The following is a 16,374-nucleotide window of genomic DNA, read 5'->3' on the forward strand; positions in this document are numbered from 1 at the left end:
CCCAAGGATCAGCCCTGCTCCACCCCCTTTCTCAGCCAGAAATAACCACTGTCCCGTGGCCGGACCTTGGCATCTGGGCTGGAGCCCAGCACGGGTCGGGGCAAGTGGCAGAGAGCCCGGGGGTGCTGCAGAGGGCCAGCCGGGGCCACCTTGTGCTGGTGGCCACAGCTTGGCTTCAGCCTCATCCCCAGTGCAGCAGGAGAGCATCTTCGTTCCCCGGCATCTGGGGTGTCACCTGGCCAGGTAGGGGAGGTGAGGTCCCACGCTGGGGTCAGCGGGTGGGTGCATGGGGCTTGGGGACGTCCCAGCCTTGGCAGTGGGGACATGGCCACCATGGGGGTCAGGTAAGGTCTCCCCAGAGGGGGGTTGAGGGAAGGATGGGGCGCAGGTCCCATGCTTGCCGTGCGGATGGTTAACGTTGAACTGGGAGCTGGCAGGGAGCTGCGTGCCAGGCAGCTGTGGCTGCAGCCCTGCGGGGACCCCCTGCTCTCCAGGGCTCTTAGGGGAAGCTGCGCAGCCCCAGCCCCAGCTGAGGGACGCCAGATGCACTGAACAGGGCCGAGCCACCGCCCCGCTCCTCACACTTGCTGAGCCGAATGCCCTGGCTGCACGGGAGGGTGCTGCTGTGGGTGGGTGGGCAGCCTGGGGGGCTCGGACCAGGGCTCGACTCCAGCTGCCTTCCAGCAAAGAAGCAACCCAGCCCAGCAGCCCCGTGCCCGTCTTGCCGCTGGCCAGGCTCGCCGGCTCCCCAGCAGGGTCAGGATTGTGGCTCCTGTACCCTTGGGACCAGCGGCTGAAAATAGCTCTGCTGAGGCAGAGGTGTTGGGGCGGGGGGGGCAGCCAGGGCTCCTGCTCCCCTGGGTGCTGCTCCAAGGGGGCTCAGGACATGAGGACACCTTGCTCACTGCGGGCAAGGACACAACTGGGGACATTTTCTGCCCTAAAGAAAGGCAGAGAAGAAAGGTGACAAGCAGGGGCTGAGGGGTGGCATGCTTTGCATATTTCCCTTCATCTATTGAAGGGAATGGAGAGTAGCATGGGGATGATGCTGGCCAGGGGAGGCGTGCAGGGATGATGCTGTCTGGAGGAGATGCTCGGCCGAAGCCTGGCCTCTCCCCGTGGCACGCCTGGGGCTGATGTGTCCCCATGCTCGGTGTCACCTCAGAGCTGCCTCTCTCTTCCAGCCAGACAGGATCCATCCCCCTCCCGCAGAGCTGCCCCAGGCGCGCAGCAGCAAGTGATGACCATCATGAAACCGGGCCCTGAAGACGGTAAGGGGGGGCTGGGGGTGCCGCCGGTGCCGGGGCAGTGCTGCCCCTCCCACCTAGGGGCCAGACCCAGCTCTGGTTGAAGCCCCCGGACCCGCTCCCCAGGGTCTCCGTGCCTGCTTTCTTGCCCCTCTTGCACTACAGCCCCAAGGGGCGGCAGTTGTGTGTCGGAGGCTGAAGGGGTCCACGTGCGGGAGCAGAAGAGGCTGTTTGAGCCTCCGGAGCTGAGATAGCTCCCCAACAATTCCCCCCAGCAAGGAAACGCCAGTCCCCGGTGCAGCTTGCGGCGTGGGTGCATGGCCGAGCTGCGTGACAGGGACCCTGGCGAGGGGACACGCTGTCCTCACGCTGGGCACGGGGGTCCCCGGTGCTGCAGCAGCCTCAACTGTGGCTGTGCGCTCTCCCCCGGCCCCCCCAGTGCCCCGGCTGGACCTGGGCAAGAAGATGAGCACGCCGCAGGACCTGATGATCGAGGAGCTCTCCCTGCGGAACAATCGTGGCTCCCAGCTCTTCCAGCAGCGCCAGAGGCGGATGCAGCGCTTCATCTTTGAGCATCCCAGTGGCTACAAGGAGGTGGGTCTGCAGCTCATCCCCCCGGCTCCGAGCGGGACAGCCCTTCCCTGGCTCTCGCAGCCTTTGCAGGGAAGCGATTCCTCATGGGGCCGGGGGTCTCTCAGCAGGGTGGCTGTGCTCAGCTGCCCGCTCCGCCGAGATGAAGGGAGAGCAGAGATGGCTTGGTGGGCTGGGCATGGAGATGGACAAGCATTAGGTTCAGCATCCATGGAAAAGCAAGGGTGCTGGTCCCCCTCTGCACCCACTAACCCCTCTCCTCACCTTCTGCAGCTCCCAGGGCTCGGGGTGGGTGGCTCACACGGCACCAAGACAGGCGGCCCGGAGGGAACAGCAAATGAGTGGATGGTGAGTAGGCAGAGGAAGCTCCAAGGTGCTTTTGACAGCCTCCTGAGTCCCGAGGGGGGCAGGGGGAGCTCCCCGCGCCCCGCTGACTGTCCCCTCCGCAGGCAGGGGAGGACGCCGGGGGCCAGCAGAGTTATCACTCCGAGCTCCACGTGGCAGCATTGCCCCAGGGTGGCCCCCCCGAAGTGCCCAAGAAGACAGAGAAAGTCTTGCAGATGAGCAAAGTCCTCAACCCCGATGCTCTGGCCCCGGGTAAATGCCGTCTACACCCCAAAGCCGACACCGTTGTAATCTCAGTAATGTGGGGCTGGAGGCAGCGAGCTGCTGCCTGCTGAGGGGTCCTCCCCAAAGCCCTCCCCCAGAGTTTTTGTGTATATAAATATATAACATACTACATTTATGTTATATATATGGAATCCTGTCCCCAACAGCAGGTCCTCCGTGGCCGTGCAAAGGCAGGGCTGTTCCCAGACCCCTCTCCCCTGCTCAGGACCTTGCAGCAGCCCACGCTGTCTCTCCCCCCCATGCAGGATACTCGGGCCCCCTCAAAGAAGTGCCCCCTGAGAAGTTCAATGTCACCGCCATCCCCAAGGGCTATCACTCCCCATGGCAGGAGCTCCTCGGTGACAAGGACAACACTGTGCATGGCAAGAACCAGCCGCCCATAAGACCCCTTCCATGGGACTTCAGGAGCTTCAACAGGTAATGCTGGCCGAGATGCAGGCACCACCAGCCTGCTCATCCCTTGGCCAAGCCCCTCAGCCTCAAGAAGCACCCACCATCCTGCCAGGGAAACGCAATGGTCCATGCCCTCTTCATACACCACAGGGGAGCAGCAAGGGCTCAGCTTGCTCTTTTCCTGCTCAGGAGGCTCCTCGGTGGCTCCTCTGCAAAGGTCCCTGCCTCCAGCAGCTCCCCAGATCTCGTCTTAGCTCCACCACGGGGCTTGCACAGGCTTAAGCAGCTTGGTCTCATGGGGTAACCCCAGGGATGACAGCTGAAATTTGGGAGGACTAATTCTCATGCACATGGTCCTGGAGAAGGAATTGCTGCTGTTCCCAGCTGGGCTCAGCTCTGGGCTGGGTGGAGGAATGGCACAGACACTGCCAAGTCTCTCTCCTAATTTCCTTAAGGTATCCAAGCAGCTGCTGGAAGCGGTGGGGGTATAAGGTTAATCTTCCCACAAGGTGCTAAGAGGTCACCAGATTCTTTCCAAACACCTGCTTGAGATTGAAGCCTCCAGGCCCGTTTCTGGTGGCTCAGTCTGGCAAGCTCCACACCCTGCGCCTCCTGTGCACCCCCAAATTACACTGGGGTCAAGGTCAGGAGCAGAGACCGCCGAGGAAAATCTCCACTCCGGAAAGGTGTTTGGTGGGGGGATTCAGGAGATGGAGAGCTGGTGGTAGCAAAGCACCAGCAGCCCAAGGTGGAATATTAAGGACTGAACTTTCAAGCTGAACATCATCCCGGGGAATCTGCAAACTGAGGTCCTGGCTCCCCTCCTCACTGAAAGCCTCTTTCATGAGGATGAAATAATGCTAGCCTGGGGCTTTGCCGTGGGGCCTGGTGAGGTGCACAGCACAAGGCTGCTGAACACTCAGGTCCCCCCCATGTTTCCCCTTCCACACCAGTGAAAGCGTGGCAGCGCACTGGTTTGCACTGGAGTGGAGCTGAGGGAGACGAGGTTAACAGAAGGGACAAGAACCCATGGGCAGCCATGGGCAAGTGTGGAGAAGCAAACAGGCTGAATTAGCTATTCCCTCAGGATCCCCTTCCCAGTTACTCGGCCATCTTGAGCTTTCCTGGAGCAGTAACATCGGAGGAGGTGCCGTAGGGGGAGAACAAGGAGCTGCTGCAGACACTTGGCTCTTTTCTTTCAACATTTAGCCATGTTCCTGCCTCAGTATTTATTTATGGACAGGGACTGAAGCAAGGGCATGTTTCTTAATAATGCTTTACCCCGTACCATTTCTCCCCTCTCACATGCTGCCTTTCTATTTAAAGTCTTGAACTGTTATTTAATACAGATGGATGCTAATTTAACACCAAGCCTCTCGCCACCTCCTCTAATGCTTCACTGAGGCATGAAGATTCAGAGAGCCAATCTGCTTTTAACTGGGCTTTTCATGATCTTCCAAGCTGTTGGCTTTTAAATCGCTTCTCAGTTCATCAAATACCAAACTGCAGAAAAACAAGCTTTTTGGAACAAATCAGCTAGCGAGAAGCCAGTGGTCTTGCCTAAAGCTAGGTGAATCCCAGCACAGCTTATGTGGGTCACAGGGCAAGTTCACCATCTCAACAGCAACTGCATTAAATCAGACTGATTTATTCCCAACTTTAAACATTCAGGCTGCGACACAAAGACCTTCGACCACCTTGCTAAGGTGTGCTGCCTTAAGAGAGAGTGAAAACCAAGCTTTGAAAAGGACTGTCTTTTCCCAAAAGGGAGAAACTTTCTGGAACAAACCTCTCCCATTTACCTTTCCCCCCTTATTTCTCCCTAGGACACTGTTGCAAAACAGTGCCACGTTACTCATGTTTGAGCAGCGCTTCCCAAAGCAAACATTCCCAGCTATGCCTCATTCATAGCTCAGCTTCCATTTGCTGCTCCAAAACCAACATTCTTGGCTTTTTGGGGGCTGGCACTCTCTTCCCCGGTCTCTTCCCACATTTCTCCAGAAAGGGATGACAGCTCTTGCCCCCACACTGCTCCTCCTGTTAGTCATAGTTCAAGAGAAGCTGTCCCAAAAGGCAGACTGGAGCCAGGGCCAAGAGAAAGACATTTGCCTGCACATGTGCTAGAGCAATCAGGAGGCAGCACTATCAGCCTCAGCGCTCTGCAGAACACGTTAGCTGCAGACAAGTCACTTTCGAAAGACCAGGGGGTTTGTGTCACCATCACCTGCTCTCTTAATCTAACCCCTTTCACACGCAAAACGTCTCCACTGCCGTTGGCGGAGCCCATCAAGACAGACTATGGTAAAGGTAGGAACACGCTTCTTCCCTCCCCTGCACAGCCAGTGACGCTGGGGCACCAAACCCCCTCTCCAGGCCTGCCAAAGCTCAAGTTGAGCTTGGCTCTGTACGAGAGAAGCACCTCACCGGGCCAGCAGAGACTCTAACGGCATCCTGGGGGGAAGAGGAGGGTTGTCATTTGCTACAGCCATTGCTCGGTTGCTGCTGGGCTCAGAGTTAGTAAATCCAGACCTGCTTTTTGCAGCACCTTTAGCATATGCACAACCTCTCCTCGTGACATGCTAATTCTGCTTTTTCTCGTGCTGCAGGACTCCCGCCCCATTTGACAGAACACTGGTCAGCGACCTGTTCTCCATGCCTGCAATGGAGCTGGATAACCTGAGCGTTCTGGAGGTGATTTCCCACAGACCCAACTTCAACAGAGTGCCACAAGGTTGGGTGCGGATTCTACCAGAGAGCGATGAGCTGTAGTACGCATGCTCCCTTCCCCATCGCCACTGATGCTTTTATCGCTAGACTCAAACATACTTCACACAGCAGGGGAGAGGGGAGTAAGTATTCTTTGTGAAAGCTAAGCTAGTGGTCTCAGGTTGTCGTCGTCTTCAATGGGATTTGAACAAGCTCAAGTCTGGGACCATTTTGAATTCCCCTCGTACCAGTCATTGTCACAAGGGTGTTTAGTGCTAAGCTAACCAGCCAAGTTCTCATCATTAATGTGAGCAGATGCCCGTAAGCTCCTATACAAACCATCCCATACAGCCTGTCCTCTTCCCTGCCTCGTGGAAACAGCAGGACCACCAGCTGCAACACACCAGGCTGTCTCGCTGCTTCTTCATCGACACACAAGACCTGCTCCGACAGCTGGTGCCTTTGCAGACAAATTCTTTGGGACAGCTCTACCTCTGTCATTCTGGTCAGGACGGCGAGAGGAGGTGATAACTGAAGAACACCAGCAAAACAAGTTACCGGGGGCACTGGCACATTAAAAGCAGTTACCTTGGGCTTGGCTGGACAACAAAAACAAATGAGGAACCGGGCATCTGCCTGTTTATCAACACATGTACAGCACAGCCAGGATAGATGGGAGGGGAACACTGGGAGTTGGAAACTGGTGCCCGTTTTCCACAAGCTAGTGGCTAGCACTTGGCAGCTGTTATTTTCCCCTTCCTACTGCTATTTGCATGCCTTGCTTAAACATCTAAGCCCTTTGATTGACTTATGCCAGATTTGCTTCATATAGTTGGTCAATAAAGATCAGGCCCTGCCTGGACCAGCTGCACTGCAAAATTGCACCAGTCTGAAAGATACTGCCAGGGTATTCTGGCAGCTTCAGCATCAGTGGGGAGGAAAAGCAGCGCAGCCACGACTCCAGAGCAAGCACGGGCTTCCCCGCGAATGCGAAAATCAGCAGTGAGGATTCAACTGCACAAACATTTTCAGCAGTGACACACAGTGACACACGCAGCTAACAACAGTCTATAGGACAGTCATCAGAACATGTGGAAAACCCCACTAACAAAAATCTCTAACTTAATATAGGCTTTCTACCATTGCTTTTGTCAGGTTCTTAACGTTACCCTTATTTAACCTTGCAAAAGCAGAAGCATCAGGATAAAAGTTTCTTTTTCCACCACTGTGGTTAAATCGGGCAAGTAAATTTTGTTGTAAAAATGCAGTTAGCAGCTGCCTCCCTTGTGAAGTGTATTTGTAATGCTGTGCAGACAGATGCACAGAGCAAATCCCACACAGGGGTTCTGCTGCCACAACACACCATTCAGGCAGGAAACTTTCATTGCTCTGTTCTTCCCACAAAAGCAGGAGGGAACAAGCAAACGGAGAGAAAAAAGGTCCGTTCTGTAAACATTAAAAATTTACGATGCTCAACTGCTGTCCTGTTCCAAACCCACCTCCTCTTTGTCCATCAGCTGAAGAACCCGTGTACCCCTGGGGACCTGGCTGGAAATCATAAATAAATTGCGATAATGTAAAGCCTGCTTGCATGGAGATCTGTCTGCATGGTGCTCACGGACCCTGACTGCAGAGACTCGGAGCCAGAGCAGTGGCAAATGCTGCAGCCCTCCCTGATCCACCAGCAGGGCTCTGCCCATCCTCCAACACTGCCCTGGGATGGCTCTTACCTGACAAAAATTAAACTAATTACCTGCACCCAAAGCCCAGCTCTTTCTCCAGAGAAAGCCAAGCCTGCCTGCCAGCCGTGCCCCTGGTGCCACACATGTTATGCCACCTCCAACAGCCTAGCAGGGCTGGCAGCATCACATGTGCCTTCGGTGGCAGCATCAGTGGTACCGGTGGCACGGTACAGCACAGCACATAGAACAAAAAGTGGACCTGTGGTCATTGCCCACTCTGTATCTTGGCTTTGGCAGCAGCCAAATAAAAATCAAAGTCCTCAGGCACTGTGCTCTAGAAAGCAGGGTCTAAGCAAAGTGTTGAAAAATTTAGGTATTTTAATTTTTTTTTTTTTAAAACAAGCAAATGAGGCTTCAGAACAGGTCCTGTCATGTTTTGCTTTACAGAAAGATGTCCACAGATCCATTACAAGAAAGCAGCTGACATACAGATAAACTTAAAATCCTCCAGCCATGTGTACATACATCTTATTCAACAGCAGGCTCCACGCAGGACACAGTTGCTCCTGGACAAACACTCAAAAGCCCTAATCATGCTCCCAAATATACCCGGGACAAGCCCGCAGCTGCACCGTGTCCTCCCCCTGCAGCTGCCAGCAACACAAGCCCAGCCTCTGGGGGCCACCGAGGGGGCCTTCACCAGGCTAAACCAGGCAACTGCTAACCTGTCACTCCACGTCACGCCTGCACTACCCGGCAGCTGCTCGCATGACCTGATGCTTATCTTGCTCAGGACATGCAGGATTAGAAGCGAAGCATCAAAAAAGGTTCTGGTTTTTGGGTTTTTTTAAAAGCAAGAAGTCAGGAAAAAGGAGGGAGGAAAAATCTGTAGCAATAGTAAGGCAAAGCTATGGGTTTGGCACACCCAATAAGCTTGGTTTTCAGCTCTTATTCAGTCCTGGTTTAATACCTTATTAGAATAGTAAGTCCTTAGTTAACTGACAGAGAACAGTCTCTGGTCACATTTCAACAGTCCATAGTGTTCAGACTGAGGACATCAAATGGGCTTGAAAAGGGTTTGGTTTTGTTTTTCCAGAAGTTTATTTCAAAAGTGTGCAAACGGGATACACGGATAGCACTGATTCTGGTACACCTGATCCACAGACCCCCGACAGCCCTTCTGCCTGCCCTCCCCATCCCCCCCAACACTACATGAAAGATCTGGGATGTATCAACGATCCGATTAGCTATTGGAGACACGGAGCTCAGCTTGCCCGGTGTCTGCAAGCAGGGAAATAAGGCTTCTCTAGCTCACCCACAGCTCAACATATGGCGCTACCATGGTAACTAGAAAATAGCATTTACTTAAACGACGAGGGTGGCACGATGTGCTAGGGGCTGCTGTGCTTTCCCGCGTGGGCACCCATTCTCTGGGGATCTTGAGACGGGTAGTGAATGGGGCCTGGGGCTCTCATGAAGGGAGGCGGGGGCCCCATGGCATGGAACATGTGTGGTCCAAAACCTGCAGAAACCAAGTTGGCAGCTTCAGACAAAGCAACAGAACAACCAACGCAGACGTACTACTGCTTGAAACTACCGAAGGAAAACAGCTGGCTTACAGCTGTGCCTTAGAAAGGTGTGCATCTCCCATGACTCTTCAAATCCCCAAACTCTTTCCCCTCTTTCCAGTACAACTGGGGGCAATCCTTACCCAACACACATCCTTACTCACAGATAAAAGCTGTCGGGGACCAGACAGCTGTCTGTAATGCCAATCTAAATGCTTTCCACTCAACCATGGAGCAAAGCAAAACACATCCACAAGAGCCTGTCATCCCATAAAGAGAGAGTCTCCAGATAGATATATACACACAGCCAAACACAGGCTGGCATTCAACCAGCTGCGGAATTACCCTTTGAAGTTCAGGTTAATGTGGCATTTACACAGCCAGCAAAAGCACTGAGTAATTCTCAGTACCAGTAACAGGGATCTCTGACGTGCCTGAGAATTTGCAAGTGAATACATACCACAACAGGCAGCTCAGTGTAATTAAACTGTGCTGACAGCTTGTTTTAGATCGTCGGTTTACACTGCATGATCAGGGATGAGGAAAATCAACTTGGGGCATGCACTAGTGCTACAGCGCAGTCGAGCAAGGAGGACTAGGTCATCTAACACCAAGTTACGCACCCCCACTTGAAGGGGAAACACAAGTACCTGGAGGTGGCGGCGGAGCAATGCCAGGAGGAGGTGGCAGGGCAATGTTAACCACAGCTGGAGGGCCACTTGGAGGTAGGTTGAAGTAATTTGCAGAAGCCTCCTCTTCGGCAGCTGGAGGAGGCGGGAGAGCTGCAGAAAAAGTACACGGTGGTTATGGAAAACCTCTCTGTCAAGATATGCAGAGGTATCTGCCTTCAGAGAGGAGGCGCAATCAGTTCTTCCACAAGGGCAAACTGCTGCTACTACTGTACATCTCAACTGGAGCGAGAAGCAGGACTGACTGCACTGAAACTCCACAACAGTCACTGTTTTTCGTCACACAAAACCAGCTTTGCTTTTTCCATCATACAACACTCAGCAGATTAGGAAAACATTAACCAAGCCTTGAAAAGCATGGGTTGCCAGTACTTCAGACCTAAGCAACTTTAATTCAGCTTTAACTTTCACTCATTACATAAAGAACTCTCTTTTCATCAAGAATTTGCTTCTAGACAAAGCTCCCCTCCCATCCTAGTTGGATCCGTTGCAAACCTGCTGTAACTGCCTGCTCTGGGCTCACCAGTGCCTCTACCATCCTGAACTCGGTTACTGCGCTCAGAGGTTTAACACCAGCCCCTCTCATGGAAGCAGGTCAGTATTAAGTGTTTGAGAGAGGAAAGCAACTCCCTTACCTCCGGGAAGCCCTGGAACTGGCTCTAGCTTTATCCCAGATTCTGTAGTACCTTCCTTGTCCTTTTCTTTTCCTCTTGCTGCCTGGGACCTAAAAAACAGACAAAAGTCTGAGAACAAGGATGAGAAAAAGCAGGATAAGCAGATGTTCACACCACAACAGTTTCACATCATTTAATCCAGCTCCATTGCTTCAGACCAAATATGAAAAAGTCACAGAACATCACAGACAGCTGGTACAAAGTGTGCAGAGAGTGTTTACAGGAGATGGGTTAGAAGCAAAACTACAGAAACTCATCCATAACCCTCAACCAGGAAATCCCTTACACAATTTGTGCAATCTGTGTAATCTCCAACTCGGATTCCACTACTGAAAGAAAGCCAAACTGTAAGAGGACCCCAACTATTTACCAAATCATTATCTGCTCCAACTTAATATCCAAGACTGTATAAACAGAGAGAAGAGGCCTTGTGGCAGTATCCACAAGGCTTCCTCCTCCTGCACTCACCTTCCCCATTTGACATTGAGCCTGCGACCATTGACGATGAGTTTGTTGAAGGATTTCTCAGCAGCCACTTCTGCAGCTTGCCGGGTGGCAAACTGGATGAAAGCACACTGTTGCCTCTGCACTACAGTTATCGTCCGAATCTCCCCAAACTGGTAGAAGTGATTTCTGTGGGGGAAAAAAATTATTCCGACCATTCCTCCTAGCTGCAGGGTACATAGGATCTCATCATGTGCTGGAACAGACATGCTCAGATCACTTCTTTTCTGCATCACCAGTTCAGATTAACCATTAGAAATCAAGTCTCTTGCCCTGCTGTGCAATTATGGAGGAAAAAAAAAAAAAAAACCTCTGCAGCAGCTTTTCTCAGCAGCTAGCTAGAGAGAGGCTACCGGACTTTCTTGTAAGAAGTGTAACACAATATCCCTAACAGCTCAGAAGGATGACTCATCTTTTAAGAGACAAATCTGAATCAAAGCATTTGAAATGTGCCTCTTTATCTGTTCTCCAACAAGCTGGCACTCCTCTGCACTTGCCCACCAACCAGTTCCCCATTAAGGAAAACTGAAAACCGGATTTATTTTTTTTTTCCTTGCAAGAGAGATTTCCTTATTTGAAGATGAGCAGTAATCAAAGCATCAAATAAGAAGGCAAGGGAGATACAAATTCACAAACGCACCTGAGATCTGATTCAGTGATAGTATCTCCGAGCCCTCCAACATACAGTGTAGTAATAGTCTTGTCATCAGGGGGGTCTAGACGAGGCATGGTTGACGCTCGCTTCAGAAGTTTATCAGCCACAGGATCATTAATTCCATAGTAACGATCTTTGATGTTCTGATCAGCCAGAGGATCGTCTGGATCTGTAGGCTTCTCATGTCTAAGGTTCAGAAAACAAAGCATTTCATAACCCCAGTCACAGCTGCATCAGATTAAAATGACCATAACTGCTACCTTCCCTTCTAAAGGCCCCTGGTCACTTATATGCTTAGCCCTGTTCACATAAAATGCCAAAATGGAACAACCCCGAGAACTTAAACTGCAGCCAGGACTGCCTCAAGTTCTGAATGAATGGCACTTCTGACAGCTCAGCATTCAACAATACAAAATACAAGAGCTGGATTTCAAATGGCCTCTTGTTCAAATACAAAGATCTCCAATTGAGGGGACTGACGCCATAACAGGAAAAAATGAACTATGTAAGAGAAGAGCTGCAGTCACTGCTTCAGCAAAACACTACAGGACCACACAGCTAATTCCTCACAAACGAACTTGCCACAACAAAGATTCATTCACTGGCGCTGCGTGCCAACTGAATGCAAGTTTCGCACTGACCCCAATCATAGTGTTGCATCTCATGTCCACTGCAGCATTTCCTGTTCTTCAAACCCTAAGGGGAGCTCTATCTGACTGTGGTGAACAGATCAATTGTTTAAGCTAGATTTGTACCTGTAGGGACACTCTTCTCCTCTCTTGCATTCTCCTTTTACCCAGAAGGAACAGATGTGAGGACGATTACGTTTATAGTAAGGAGTGGTCCGAGCCAGCTTCAGCAGCATGTCGCTGGTAGAAGTAGCTTTTCCTAGCGCACCAACTGGTCTAGTGCCATCAGAATTAGATATCTAAACAGTAGTTAAAACACAAATAATTACATATATATATCACCATTGAAAACTAACGCACAGAACAAGAGCAAGCAAAGGACTGTAAGATAAGCTACATCATTGCTCCCCTTTCCTCCCCTATACACATCCACACACAGAAAGGATGATTATAACTACACTTTCTTACCTCTCGTTCCATGTTCTGGGTGTAGTACTCTTTATTGACATCAGACTTCGGCATTTCATCCTTAAGGGAGAGTCCTGCATCCCGGACTTGAATAGGCAAACCTAGAATGAAACAAACAAAAAAAAACCCCAAACAAACTCCAACAAATCCGTATGAAGCACAAGCTGAAAGAGCAGAAATAGTTTTTAGCCAGAGATAACTCATCTACTGCTCAGGTATACCATGCTGCCCCTGAAACTCCAAAGAGGTGAGATCATCAAGACTTGTTCTTCTCAACGACTGTCCAGAGACAGTCATGCCAATTACATGCACGCATTGAAAGACATTTCACCAACTTTTAGATGCAAGGAGACCAGCATCTTCTCTTAGTTTACATTTTTTGGTACATACCATATTCCAGGTCAAGTAGACAGGTTTGACAGACATTCTTCAGCTTGCTGCATGTCTGGCATACTTCTGTTTTCTTGAAACGCATACGAACACCAGGGCACCAGCGGAATACTGTGAAAGGCCTGGCACAAATCTGAAAGACAGAAAGTCGACACTTGTATCACTGTCACACAGCAATGAGGTTACCGTTCCAGTTCTTGCATGGCAACTTAAAAGTCCAAACACATCTAATCTCTTTAACCGTAAATACAACTTCGTCATCTTAGTGCTAAGATTCAGACTTCAAGAAATATTTGTTTCTATTTGGTGCCTTACTTTGACAGGAGAAAGCTTTAGGAAGATTTTTTTTCTTGTTGCTGTTTTTTGGATTTATTACAATAACCCGAATGCTGAAAGCAGATCTACTCAAAGGAAAAAGAAATTCTCCTTCATTCCAGGAGATGTCAGTAAAGAGCTATTAGAGATAAATTACCAATTATTTGTAAATCAGTCACCAGCACAGCAGCAAGCCCACTGAGAGGTTATGAGACTTCTGGTCCAGAAGATGGCCCCTGGTCTCTATCTTAGCCAGTGGAACGATGCATCTGCTTCTGCTGCATGTACGGTTTGAGGAAGGGAAGCATGATTTCACCACATACCTTCTCCCTACCTCAGATGACAATTGATAAAAGGGGCAAAAAAACCTCTTTAATTTCTCTCAGCCAAGACAACACTAAATATTTCTTGCTCTCAGCAATAAACCTGGCTTATTGCTTAGACAGCTAACAAATCACCACCTAGCCACGAATAACACATTCATAGCAAAACCTAAACTCTGGTTATTTATGCACCACTTAGGAGTAAAAACAAACTTGTGAGAGAAAATATGGTATCATTTAAAATGCTGAAATACCTTCAAATACAGTGTAACAATACTAGCAAAACCTAATTCTGATAAACATGAACAAATCCTAAGTCTGTCTGAACAGTCTTCAATAATTTTACTACTCTAAGACTACCTTTGTCTAACAAATTGCACAGTACACTGACCTAAAAATTTATGCAGTTATATAAACATTTTAAGTTGTTAACCCAGATAAGCAATTTTCTGAAGCCGACAGGATTTTTTTTAACATTAAAATATAATATTCCTAGATGTGCACCATCTTAGATGTTTGTTCTTCAAAAGAAAACAAACATACCTTGCATTCTTTTCCATATTTTTCTTTGGTCTGAAATATAATCAAAAACAATAAAAGAAAATATTAAATATCATTCATTCAACATAAAACATATAATTGATGTGATAGCACAGTGTTTTTTTCCTAATTATGCTGCATTTAGACTCACCCACCCCCATGTTTTGGGCTCACACCTTGGCAGCTCAACAGGACAAAAAAAATCTTAAAAGTCCATTTTTGTTTTAGGAACATTCATTAAAACACAGTATTATAAGCCCCACCTCATGTACTGATGAAAGGCGAGACTGAAATGGAACACTAATAGCTATTTTTAAGCAAAGTTGATATTGTTACGTGAAATAAGTACATGAAAATAAGCAGGTTTTGAAATATCACCTATACTGGCAGTAGAGTTATGTTTCACAAAAATATTGTAATCTCTCTCAAACTTGGTGGAATGGAAATGCAAAGGAAACATAATGTAAATGTAGGTCATACGCAACCAGACTGAGCACAGACGAAAGCAGCATAAATGGACTGACTCATCCTGCACAGAGGAAATCAAGGTAAACAAACAAGCACTTAAATTACCATCAGGCAGCCTTCATGAGACAGTTTTAACTTATTTTCACAGGCACATATCCTGCACATTTTAGAAATTGTGCTAAGCTATTTAATATTTCAGCAGTTGTTTCCCTGTTCTCCATGACACAGGATTTACCAGTACCAAAGCTTTGTTTTCTAGCATTTCCTGCACTCTAGACATTGAACTATATCATTTTACTCTCCTTTGTGACTGATTTATTCTTAAATCACAGACCTAATGCCATGACATCACATACCAACAATGGTCGGAACCAAATCCTGTTGTGCAGAACCAACTAATTAGGAGTGCACATGCACCTCAGCATCTCCTCCCATAGCCAGGCTTATTTTAGTCCCCAAACCCCAGCAGTTCTAGGGTCAACGCAGAGGAAAGGTCTGCACGGTCAAACAGGCACATACCATTCGAATATAAGGGTTTTCTCCAAGACATGTCTGGCACAGAATAGGGAAGTCCTGAATTGAGCAAGAAGAAAGAAAATCAGGAATTTGCCACAAACTTTCTCATCACAACAGCGTTCAAATCACACTCTGAACTAATATGACCGGGTTAAACCAATCGGGCCGTCTGAAAGATGCAAAAAGACTCATTCAAAAACAGTCAGGGGGCGGCTGCAAGCCACGACCCAAGGCCCATATTATGAAAGAACCAGGACCTGCTAGCTAGTCCCAGTTTGAAGGAAAACGTAAACAAACAAACAAGAAGCATATTCTTGAGATCTTAACTCTTCAGCGACCTGGCTGCAGCAGATGACACCACCCCCCCCGGCATCCCTCAGCATCCATTGTTTGCAGCGCGCCCACTCAGGCAAGGCCTCAGCTCGAAAGAACGCGGCCATGGGCACACGACGGGCCCAGCTCAGTTCCCCCCAGCTGCCGTGGGACCTCCCCAGCTACCGGACACCCCCAGACGCGGCAGGGAGGCGGGGGGGCCCCCAGAGCAGCACGCTCCCTTTCCCAGCCTGCCCTGCCCGTGAGGAGCGCCTGGGTAGCCGCGGCAGCCCCCTCCCGGGCGGGAGGAACCGCAGGGACGCAGCTCCCCCGGGCAGGTCCCCGCGCTGCCCGGGCACCGCCTCACCGCGCACCCTTCACCCTTCGCCCTACGGCCTTGCCCCCTCCCGCTCCCGGGCGGCGCAGGGCCCCGCCGGCCGAGGCCCGACCCCGCCTCTCCCCCGCCGCCCCGCGGCCTCACCGCGTCCTCCCAGTTCTGCCGGTTGTAGGTGTTGGAGCCCAGCGATGTCGACATGGCGGCGCGGCCCCTCTCCGCTCCCCTCAGCCGCCGGAAGCCCCCGCGCCGCTCCGCCTCGCTCCCGGCAGGCGGCGGAAGCCGGAAGTGACGCCACTTCCGCTAGCGACGTGCCGGGAAGCGGAAAGGCGCGGCGCGGCCGTGAGGTCAGCGGCGCGGCGCGGGGGGGCGCTCTCGGCACGGCAAACCCTAGCGCGCGCTGGGGGCGCGGGAACGGGAGGGCGAAACCACCGGGAACGGGGCGGGGGGAGCGGGGGCGAGACCATTGGGGAAAGCGGGGGGGGGGGGGGGGGGGGATGCTTAGCTTTTTTTTTATTATTTTAAAATAATTATTATTTTCTAATGAACCGCAGCGTAAGAACCAGCGCAAAGAATCCGAGAGCCACGTTTGCTTTATTGAGGGTCACTACACGACGTCAAGCAGTAAGGCAACAGTCGCCTGTCGGGAAGGGGCGAGTGCTCTGGGGAGCAGGGACAGACACGGGGACACGCCGACACCTTTCCTATCGCCTACAAGGACCTACGGGGAGGGAAACAAC

At 50.6% G+C, this 16,374-nt stretch overlaps 2 protein-coding genes across 4 annotated transcripts; one reads left to right on the forward strand and one right to left on the reverse strand.

Moving 5' to 3' along the window:
- Positions 1-1,090: 1,090 nt before the first annotated feature.
- MYOZ3 (myozenin 3) lies at positions 1,091-5,630 on the forward strand. Its single transcript, XM_009486386.2, has 6 exons — positions 1,091-1,271; positions 1,687-1,841; positions 2,112-2,186; positions 2,288-2,435; positions 2,714-2,885; positions 5,468-5,630. The coding sequence occupies exons 1-6, from the start codon at positions 1,091-1,093 to the stop codon at positions 5,628-5,630; spliced, it is 894 nt and encodes a 297-aa protein (XP_009484661.2).
- Positions 5,631-7,683: 2,053 nt separating this feature from the next.
- Positions 7,684-15,872, reverse strand: RBM22 (RNA binding motif protein 22). Of its 3 annotated transcripts, none has more exons than XM_075714994.1 (11): positions 15,782-15,872; positions 14,992-15,045; positions 14,008-14,037; positions 12,827-12,959; positions 12,437-12,537; positions 12,095-12,267; positions 11,325-11,525; positions 10,649-10,813; positions 10,142-10,230; positions 9,468-9,599; positions 7,684-8,771 (listed from the first exon to the last, which is right to left on the reverse strand). In XM_075714994.1, the coding sequence occupies exons 1-11, from the start codon at positions 15,833-15,835 to the stop codon at positions 8,641-8,643; spliced, it is 1,263 nt and encodes a 420-aa protein (XP_075571109.1). In that variant the 5' UTR covers positions 15,836-15,872; the 3' UTR covers positions 7,684-8,640. The 3 variants fall into 3 exon arrangements, with proteins under 3 accessions (XP_075571109.1, XP_075571110.1, XP_075571112.1); XM_075714995.1 differs by lacking the exons at positions 14,992-15,045; positions 15,782-15,872 and adding exons at positions 13,299-13,471; positions 14,829-14,976; XM_075714997.1 differs by lacking the exons at positions 14,992-15,045; positions 15,782-15,872 and adding exons at positions 13,299-13,475; positions 14,829-14,976.
- Positions 15,873-16,374: the final 502 nt, after the last annotated feature.

This window comes from Pelecanus crispus, chromosome 8 (genome assembly GCF_030463565.1).
Source record: "Pelecanus crispus isolate bPelCri1 chromosome 8, bPelCri1.pri, whole genome shotgun sequence".
NCBI classification, from domain to species: domain Eukaryota; kingdom Metazoa; phylum Chordata; class Aves; order Pelecaniformes; family Pelecanidae; genus Pelecanus; species Pelecanus crispus.

Bases quoted from the DNA above. Each gene is read 5' to 3' on its own strand.
- MYOZ3 (XM_009486386.2), top strand. From the start codon at position 1,091: ATGCTCGGCCGAAGCCTGGCCTCTCCCCGTGGCACGCCTGGGGCTGAT. The intron at 1,272-1,686 runs GTAAGGGGGGGC...CGGCCCCCCCAG, and splicing joins GAAACCGGGCCCTGAAGACG to TGCCCCGGCTGGACCTGGGC. The intron at 2,187-2,287 runs GTGAGTAGGCAG...TCCCCTCCGCAG, and splicing joins GAACAGCAAATGAGTGGATG to GCAGGGGAGGACGCCGGGGG.
- RBM22 (XM_075714994.1), bottom strand. From the start codon at position 15,835: ATGTCGACATCGCTGGGCTCCAACACCTACAACCGGCAGAACTGGGAG. The intron at 15,046-15,781 runs GTGAGGCCGCGG...TGCTCAATTCAG, and splicing joins GGCAGAACTGGGAGGACGCG to GACTTCCCTATTCTGTGCCA. The intron at 8,772-9,467 runs GTACTTGTGTTT...TGGTTTCTGCAG, and splicing joins TGCTCCGCCGCCACCTCCAG to GTTTTGGACCACACATGTTC.